We start from the raw sequence: 10,197 nt of genomic DNA, 5'->3' as shown, positions 1-10,197 counted from the left end.
ATATCGCCGCCAATGTAAAACTGTATTAATATATATCAATTTACAATGAAATAATAACATCTCACGTTACGCACTTTACGGTTCTTATTGATTTAATTCAATAATGTAATATTTTCTCCTTTAAATGATATGATTAGAAACCGGGTTCACCATAAACTTCATTACAGTCCTTGTGTATACCAGTAGATAGTCGATACAGGATGTAATTACCGTGTATGAAAGGTATTCATGACAAACAGTATACTGCCTTTGATGTTCGTATACCAATATGAATTAAATGACATGCAATTACAGCTACAGTACATATTTTATGTATACATATGAATGTGCTTCGTTGTTAAATTTTAAAGGTTAAATGATACGCTGAAAGTTTTTATTACTACCCATCTTAAATGTATTCCCAATTAAAAGTAATAAACATGTTACAAGCATAGTTCTGGTCCGTGCGTTTGATGCGTCCTAATACGCAATATTCATGCTATTAGAATTCAATGCATAATGTCTGTTTTTCCTTTTATGCAAATATAAATTAACTTATGGAAATGATACTTAATAATGTTTGGTCTGTAAATTCGCTGTTTTTTCGGTTTTCTCTTGCTAATTATTATATCTCACATGAGAGCTCGTATAACCTGTATTACGTTTTCTTAAGCAACAGGCCTCATCATAAATAATCTTTGCCTTTTCAACTTGTCCGTTCATTTGTAAAGAATGACTGAGTAGGAACAGTGCCGTATCCTTGTGAAACAATGGTTCCTCTGAAACACATTTTTCGAGCATCTGGAATGCTGTTAGTGCTTTGGTTTGATTGTTTAATTCCTTTTGTATCATCAGTTCCATGAAATAGAAATATGGCTTTGGATCCAAGCTCACATATTCCATTACGTCATCCGCATTGTACTGTTGCTCATCTGATTTTATTGGTCGGAATATTGCATCAAGCCATCCACTTGGAAAACACGGTTTCAGTGTTTCAACAAAAAGTAAGCAATAACAGAAATGTTCATATAAAACTCCTGTATTTATAAATGTTAATGCCTTTTCTTTTAATCCAGAATTCGGTAAATACTCAACAAGTTCTGAACAGGTACATACCGATACCACAGCGAGGTCGCTGTACGCTGTTTCTACTTCTTTCAAAAGTTCATATGCTCCTGTTATGTCACCCACACACATAAGAATGGTAGCATACTTCAGACGACCAGCAACAGCGTCGGTTGAAGATCCTTGTTTGAGGCTTTGTAAAACAGAATCAGACAGTTTGCATTTTTTCTGAATTGCTTCGGCTGACATAAGCATGCTTAAATTAGCTCGCAATATAAATATATATCGCCTCGTTGCCTTTTGCATGAAACCATCCCCTTGTGTGTGCAATATTTTACAACGCGATAGTTTTTCCTTGTTTGATTCTATTTGATGTTCTAGATCAATATCCAACGGATCTTCGTATAACGATGGCTCTATAAGCCCCCACAAAACGAAAGCTCTAGAAAGAAAGTTCCCAGTTTTCGAACGGATGCTGTCCTGTATCTCAGATATATCAGTATTAGAGTTCCTAATTCTCTTATAGAGTTTACTTCCATAATCATCAAACGGTATATTAAGCAAGGCTACAATAGGATTAGCCATGATATCATTGAGACACTCTCCAACCTTTTCCCTAAGGGTGGCATCTAATCTGCCTTCAAACATATCAAGACTTTCAATCATATAATGGGGATTGTATCCATTTTTGAGGCATTGGTAGATCCATTGTAAACATTTTATTAGACATTCCAATATACATTCTTCTCTAAACATTTCTTTCCCATATTGCTCTGTTACAAAAAACAATGTTGTTTTACAGTAGAAACTCTTTATAGCGTCCTTGTAATGTTTGTTTACAATGGTCTTCATGAGCATTTTCATAAGAACAAAACACTTTATTTGTGAAATGTTCATGTCGAACATTAGTATCCGTTCTCCCAATGTGGTAGACATCCTGAACTCAGTCCTTGAGTCTTTGCTCTGTTTATGACCAACTGCAACTATAAAGCAACCACTTTGAATAACCCGTTTCCGTACATCATCCTTTGGCCAAGGTTTATCTTTTGTTCTATCTATCCAACCCATTGCCTCCGATGGAAGGTGGGCACAATAATATGCATTGACATAGTCTTCATCAATACCTCTTTCAGCACTCATTCGATTCCAGGCCGGTCCATGAACTTGTTCACCCGAATTGACATGTACATGATCTTGCAGAAAGTCGCATTTTAGATACACTTTACCATCTTCACCTTGTTCGTACATCTCATCGTCTTCAACCTCGGTCATTAAAATGGGTTCTTGACTATTCATGGCTAACAGTTTACAGTATCCTGGAGAAGTATCTTCTTGTGTGTGAACCACAAGATTATCGAAGCCTTGTTTCCATTCATTACTGTCCCGAATGATCCTGTAGTCATTCTGGGCAATCAAGATGTCTACATCTGATTCTAACCCAAAAGTAGTCGTTCCTGAATTTAAAAAAGAACAGCGTTTGTTAAACAATGACTTAGTATTCCAAACACGAACATATACATGCTTGTATAAATTATGTTTTTTTTTATTTGGTATGAATAAAACCCTAAATTGACATCCACATTTGTATAGCGTTGCATTGTCATATTTTTGGTGTACATTATGGGATCATTTTAATCATAACCATTTCTTACATTTGCATTTGATGGTTGCGCTTTTGTGCTCGGCGTATATAAGATATCTCCTTAAGCTAACTGAGTCGGATGTATACGTTGTTCTTGTTAACAAAGAGACTTTTAAAATATTCTTCCGTTTTCTCATTATAATATCTGTCTTTTTTTTATAACTAATAAATGTAAGTTTGAATAATTTAATATTTTAACAAGTATTTCTATGATAAATTAATGAAATGTATACCCTCAGATTGACTGCCAAAATGATACCATGTCACATTATCATCTTTAAGGCGCCAATATAGGGTATTAATGCTTTCTATTTCCAGCCATGTGTTTCTTCTTGTTTCTACTATTTCTTCGGTAATCCCTATATCGGCTAATACTTCCGACACAAAAATAGACTTTTCAGTGTCACTTAATTTTATTAAATGTTCATCAGTGTTTGGAAACTGTCTGAGTTCCATGGAATGTACTTTCACGTTATCGTCAGTAGTGTTAACTCTGCTATATAAATGTTTAGTGTGCACCTAATTTGAAATACTTGCTTCTTTAAAATGTGTTTTAATTCCTCTACAAGTGTAATGTTCCGACACTTCCGGATCACTTCGCTCGTTTGTATCAACATCAGCATTATCTTCTATGTAATGGTCTTCCGCTTGAATATCTATCTAATCGGTTTATACATCCCTGACCTCAGACGGTGATGAGCGTAGGTACACAATGTGTTCCATTTGTCTTTTTCCAATTCAGAAACAAGTTTCAAATATATTATTAATTATACTGAACATTATAAACTATCAATACTGATTTGTTACTTTTATGTCAGAGAAAGTAATTGACATTACAAACAGTTTGTTAAAATGTGTTGGCAAAGTGATAACTGATAACTAAAGTAAGTTTCATGTTTATATTTTGATAAGATACATACCATCAAGGAGGTGAACCTACACGATGCATCAGTTAGATATTTTGTGAGATTTCATTATGAATGATTCTTGTTGCCATTTGTTTCGACAAGCGATGCAGTTTCCATTCAGGTGTTTTATTGTTGAATATAATAATTGTAACTATCAGTGTTCTTTAAACACATTATTACTTGGAATTTATATACTTTTTTGTGTGAATGTTGGAAGGAGCACATTGTGCATAGAATACATGAGGTTTATTTTGACTATTGTACAAATAAAACAAGTATTTTTGTGTATAAATATTTTCGATACCATGAACGGGATCCATATTTGATGCAAATGCATGTATTTTATACGTTGCCAACATAAAGCTTTATTTTCTAAAACAATTGAATAGAACATTTAACAACAGTTTTTAACCCGTCGTGGCTTTTTTGCATTTTTTGTTGCAGCGGACGTAGTAATAATAACCAGTTATAATAGTATAAGTAATAAGTACATAAATGTTGTTGTTTTTTTCGAACTTTTGTTCATTGAATTTATTTGAAGATACAATAAACATTACGCTTCCAGGAAAAGCAATTTTAAACTTCTGTCTTGTTTGATATAGAATTGTGTCTTCATTGTTTGTATCTCTTTAAGAATAACTACTGATAATATAAGCCCTTTTAATCAATGTTCCTTCTTTGTGGTTACGTAATTGTGGCAAATTATATATTCTCGATCCAATGTGTCTAGCTTTCACTTTAATTTAATTCTGAAAACAAGCCAAGACAAAAATAGTTATCTTGCAATATAGGAGAATTCCTAAGCAACAGTTTACAACGTTGCACAAAACGTTTATAGTTAACCATACATAATAAACGCTATTGCTATTCAGCTTCAACCGATTTTGGTGAAAATGCGATTCAACATCGACGTACGTGCGGCATATATCAATCAAACGTTTTAAATATTTGATCACTTTTTTTCTTCGAAAAATTTATTTAAAACTACGATGACATGAGTTTTTAGGAAAATGTCGTGTTTTAATACCCTTCAAACTAAACTTTTGATCACATTCTGACAAACTTAGCATTCAATAACATTTCTGTCTGGGCGTTTTTCTATAAACAATCAGTACCTACATGTTACGAAATAAAACGGTAATATACCAGAAATGGTCGAAATGTATATATCCCTAAATAAAATACTCGTATGTATGAAAATACACAACTTCTTCAAATTTAAACCAATAGCAGCAATATTTACAACAAATACATAAACACAAATACAGCATACATCAAGTACTCACTGATGCATAGTTTATGTTGACCTCCTTGAAAATATGTCTAACAGCGTGTTATCTTTTGAAGTTAAATACCTTTGTGGTTGAACAACGTGTCATGATAAGAAGATATGAACGCATTTTAATATGCTTAATAGCATACACTTCCCAACAACATAACTTCCTTTCAATATACACTTCCGAATTAATGCATATTCATTCTTTTCAGTCCGTTGTTGAATAAGTTCAATATATATTGCCAAATGCCCTTGTGATTTAAATGTCGAAATGTTTAATACTGAAAAAGACTGACAGCGGTAAAAAAAATACACTAAAATGTCTCCATAATAAAGTCATTACATACGCGTGCAGTCAATTCTTTACGTCTTTTTTAATTTAAATATAATGTAGCAGAAAATTATATATAAAGTTTCAGTAAATAAAAATATACATTTAAACTGCATATTGAAAAAGGTCCGATGTGGTTGATCTTTTTTAATACCTTGTATATTATACAGCTTGCCTAACAAACTACTCTATTACGGTAAAACCCGTTTAACATCGTTTGTCTACATTCCGTTACGATTATTAATTTTTATTTTATGCTTTCCTGTGGTTGATAGAGAAATATCAGTGAATTAAAACTGATAATTTCACTGTTTTAAACAGTGAAAATAAACAGTGAAAATTATCGATAATTTTCACTGTGTACTGTGAAATGACGTCATTTTTTTACGAAATGACGTCATTATCCCAGCGAAATTCTTTAGTTAAACTCTTAAACAATGTATATAAACGGTGAAAAAAATAAAAAATAAAAAGATTTTTTTTTGATTCGGTGGAATATCGATTTTAATTCACTCATGATCATAGAAAATATATATTTTCACTCGTGAAAATATTATTTTATATGATAACTCGTGAATTAAAGTCGATAATCCACCGAATCCAACAAATGAAGTCTATTGATTTGATCTGCATAGCATTAATTTCTTGTTAATCGCACACCCATGCCTTTGTATGGGGACATAGAATTACACAAGAACTTGTCCACAATTCGGCAAAACAAAATTTTCGATGAAAAAGAAACGTGGTTAACATATATGTTCGTCTTTTAAAAAGTATCTATCAGAGTCGACAAAATAACATAAAACATTTGAAACACGTTCAATGAATACTCTTAATAAACGTTTTACCGACATAGTGTATAAACTTTCATTCACAATTAAAATGTTGTATGGTACAGTAGTAACCATGAAGGGAAATCTTTCTTTGAATGGGTCGGAAAGACGGACGAGCAATGCGATTACTATTTTCCTTCCTACTAAAAAAAGGCCAGACAAAATCTGTATGACAAAATAAAGTAGTTAATGTCTCAATATTAAGTCTTGTGTGAAGTTATAGGCTCGCAAAAAAAACTTTTCGGATCCTTTAGAACTATAAATTTAAACAACAGAAGTGTTTTAATCAAGTGAACTGTTAAAAAGTTAAACAAAACAGGTAACGTTACATGTACACGCTATGATGTTTTAAAAATAATACAACTGACTTGAGCAAAAAACGTACAAATGCATTTTTTTCTTACAGTATACATATGCTGATAGTGAGAGTTATTTAAATTGACCTAAAAAACACCATTGTAATTCTTTATACTACAACATTGTTCTTAAAAATACAATAAAAACAGTTGAGTAGTTAATATGTTTAGTCTAGTAGACATTTAGTAAAGAAATATTGTCGTTCTATGTTAGAAGATGCATTTAAGATGACATTAAACTGTTTAAATGAAAAAAGAAAATAATTACGCTGACATCTGGATGGATAACCCCTTTAAGGCAGGGAATAACCATTCATTCGGAGTCTACTCGTCAAATCAATATTAAGTATACTGTTAATAATATGCATAACACATCGATCTTTCCTCATTATAGTTATTTGGAATTGATACTGGAAACTCAAAATAATATATTGTAATACATAAATAGCAATGAATGATATGTTATTTTATACCAATGTTGTGTTACAGTAACCGAAATTTTTGATCGATGTATTTTCACATCAATTGCAAATTTAATCGATGAGTCTGTGTTGATGTTCTCAATTCTGCCGGAGACGACTTTTTGAATGGACACAACATATGAAGATAAGTTGTTTCATGTTTAAATATTTATGACGCCTGTTACATCTCTATTTATATTATATGTAATAGACAATTATGCAATTTTCTGTATTATCTCTCTTCACTTATTACACCTATTTATATTTTGACAATATAGATAATACTGGAGAGAGAAATAACGTATAAGTTCGGGCTTAGGGACAGGCGGACGAAAATTGAAATTTAGTCAAAACACAATTGTGCTGACAAAATATATCATTTGAAAGCCAAACTTATTTGTACAATATGTATACCCGAAATTGATTTTCACGTCGGGATACCAATGCGTTGTGAAAATTATCGAACTCAAAATGTTTCCAAACCAACCACCACATTTTAGACTCCGCATAATGTTTAGATCGGTGTTCAACTGTTATTGCCCACACACTCGTTATTAAAGACCAAGTAACGGACAAATCATGTTGCAGCTGAGGCCAACCAAATCCAGGAGCATAGTTTAATTGTAATATACATATTTTATGTTATTTTTTGTATCCTTTGCGTGTTTCCAACATTCAGTAAAATTTCATTGGGGACTAAATTGAAAGATGAACGTGGTATGCGTTGATTGCCGTACGGTGCTACTGTCATAATATCATTGCCGAAACTCTTTTGTGTACTGCTAGGTGCCTAAATTTTGCGCAATTACGATTTTTAAGAAGTTGCATTGCATACATTATTCCAATTGTCGGAAAAAAATATTCGTCTTTAAAATTGACCATGTGCTTTCAAAAATCTGAAATGAAAATAAATTACGAAAAAGGTAGCTGTTTCATAACGAGAGCATATGATAGTTTGATTTTATGTAAACTCACCTTTTGAAACTAATGGATGCTAACGGCCAAATATTTATCCGCGTTTTAGCCCAATGTGTGTAGCGTGTTTAAAACACGAAGCGCAACCTCTCATTTCAGAATCATCAATAAAGTTCATGATTTAATCGTTTATACGCTTGCAAATGATGTAAGAACGCTATGCTGCAGGTAAATAATTTACACAATTGTAAATATACACTCATAAAATAAAAACACGCATTACATTAAATAGACATTTCGTATAATAACAAATCCTGAAATTGTATTTGTCCATTTGCTTTTCTTTAAGTTTGATTGGTCGAATATCGTATTGGCCGAGTTTGTTCCCGTATTGACCGAGTTTTCAGATGTATTGGCAAGACTCACCCTGTATCGGACCAGCAAACACACGAGATTATCGTCCAATATTATATATGAAATTAATTTAGTAAATAAAATTGAAATATTAATATCCTTATACTGTTCAACGCAAATAACAATATTGTTCAAACATATCTGTGCGGAAAAAAGAACGATAATGAAAGCTATAAAATAATGCGGGACTTTGTTGTGATTTATGTTTTTTAATGTATGTTTGAGGTTATAGAAACATACAATTATCTAATCATAAAACAGCAAAATTTATTTCAGGTTTATTGCCCTTCAATATTCATAAATATCAAACAGATAGTTTAAGCTTGCTAGGATTGATACAAATTCCTCGCCTTTTAGTGTGTTCATAGGTAAGGAATGTGATATGAATGATGAAATAAAGAGGTGAAGACTAGGTCAGATAAGTTTGTTGAGATATCAATGTTATATTATTGCTCCAATGATATGCACATATGTATGATAATACACATATATAATGAACAGTTTTGCCAAAATGGTGCAAACATTTATATGATGGAAGTTGTTGTTTAAATAGTTAACTGTTATATAAATTAAAATGACGACAATTAAATATTAATGTCTAATTCTTTCAGCAGAATATCTTGTTTTGATCATTGTTTTACGGAGCGATATTCACAACCTGTAGAAAGAAACACAGGGCTAATATTAGCAAACTATTTTGACAGATACAAAAAAGGGCTTTTATATTTTGCTTTGTGCCAATTTAATCTCGGATGTTATAGTTTCGGTAACCTGAATGGTTTTTGCAAATAATGTAAACAAGAGCCATTATACATATATTATGCGCACATAGTTATTCAAACTGATTATTGTGATTACTTTTGTAACACATAATTTTGTTACTCCTTATCAAAATTTTGTGTAAAATTTATTTTAAAAGAACTTACTTTCGGGAATAAATTATAACTGTAACAGGTTTCAGTGGCTAACGTGGAATTTATAATGTGCCTATTGAAATACAATATCTTGTTTACATCATGTTAGGTATACGAAATCCTTTATTAAATATTTAGGACAATTACAATATTTTCATTGTCATGATTTAATATTCGCTGTATATTTTACCAATTTCGGTTTTTCTTAATGTCATTCTATAACTAGCAAATTATAAAAGACGTCTGTTTTTTTACAGATTCAAATGAATTCAACTGCTCATAAAGAAGCGATTTATGGGACACTCAAGTATTTCCTGTATAAGTGATGTCACTTATTTTTCATAATTTTAATTGCAGCATTAACCCTTTAACAACGAAGGAATCATTTGGAAATACATTGTGCTCAAAAGATAGATCATAATGTTTCATTATCCTAATATTTTGAACATTGTGGGTGCAGTGGTCTAATGGTCGGACGCTGGCTTAGAGATCGAGAGGTCCCTGGTTCAAATCCCGCCCTGACCACTGGAATTTTCCTGAGCAAGAAATTTATCCCACATCTGCTCCTCTCCACCCAGGTGTATAAATGGGTACCTGTGAGGGAAATAAGCCAATGTGCCGTGGCTGCATACTGCACCAAGATGTTAACGGACGACTTATGACCCAGTGATCAGGGGAAAAATGTGAAGCACCTCTGAACGCACATACTGTATGAAAAGGGCGCTATAAAAACGTGGTACAAAAAATCATATATATTTCATAAATTATCCATTAAGAGCCTTAAGTTTATACTGTTTAAATTGACTATAGTGCGAGTGTGAGATAAAAACTGTTGAACAAGTGATAGTAAATACTCTTTGGCTATTTAACTTATAAACAATAAAATGTTTTAAGCGATTCAAATTAATAATCTTTTATGAAAAGGTATTTCATCATGTGTACATGGAGTTTGTATATAAAACCACATACTAAGAGAGAAACCTCATTTCTTATGTTCGATTTATTTTAATTAGCCCCGAGTCAATATTTAATATCGGTTAATTAGAACTGTGCTTTACGCATACAAATGCGCTAACTAATAAATGATGACGTTATTATTTTAC

General features: G+C 32.0%; 1 protein-coding gene across 1 annotated transcript; it reads right to left on the bottom strand.

Annotated features, from left to right (window-relative positions):
* Positions 1-243: 243 nt before the first annotated feature.
* Positions 244-3,571, bottom strand: LOC127853981 (uncharacterized). The gene is made up of 2 exons (XM_052388882.1): positions 2,920-3,571; positions 244-2,498 (listed from the first exon to the last, which is right to left on the bottom strand). The coding sequence occupies exons 1-2, from the start codon at positions 3,140-3,142 to the stop codon at positions 598-600; spliced, it is 2,124 nt and encodes a 707-aa protein (XP_052244842.1). The 5' UTR covers positions 3,143-3,571; the 3' UTR covers positions 244-597.
* Between the last annotated feature and the right edge of the window lie 6,626 nt (positions 3,572-10,197).

The sequence above is a fragment of the Dreissena polymorpha genome, chromosome 12, assembly GCF_020536995.1.
Source record: "Dreissena polymorpha isolate Duluth1 chromosome 12, UMN_Dpol_1.0, whole genome shotgun sequence".
Taxonomy (NCBI): Eukaryota; Metazoa; Mollusca; class Bivalvia; order Myida; family Dreissenidae; genus Dreissena; species Dreissena polymorpha.
This window is presented reverse-complemented; position numbering and strand designations above follow the sequence as displayed.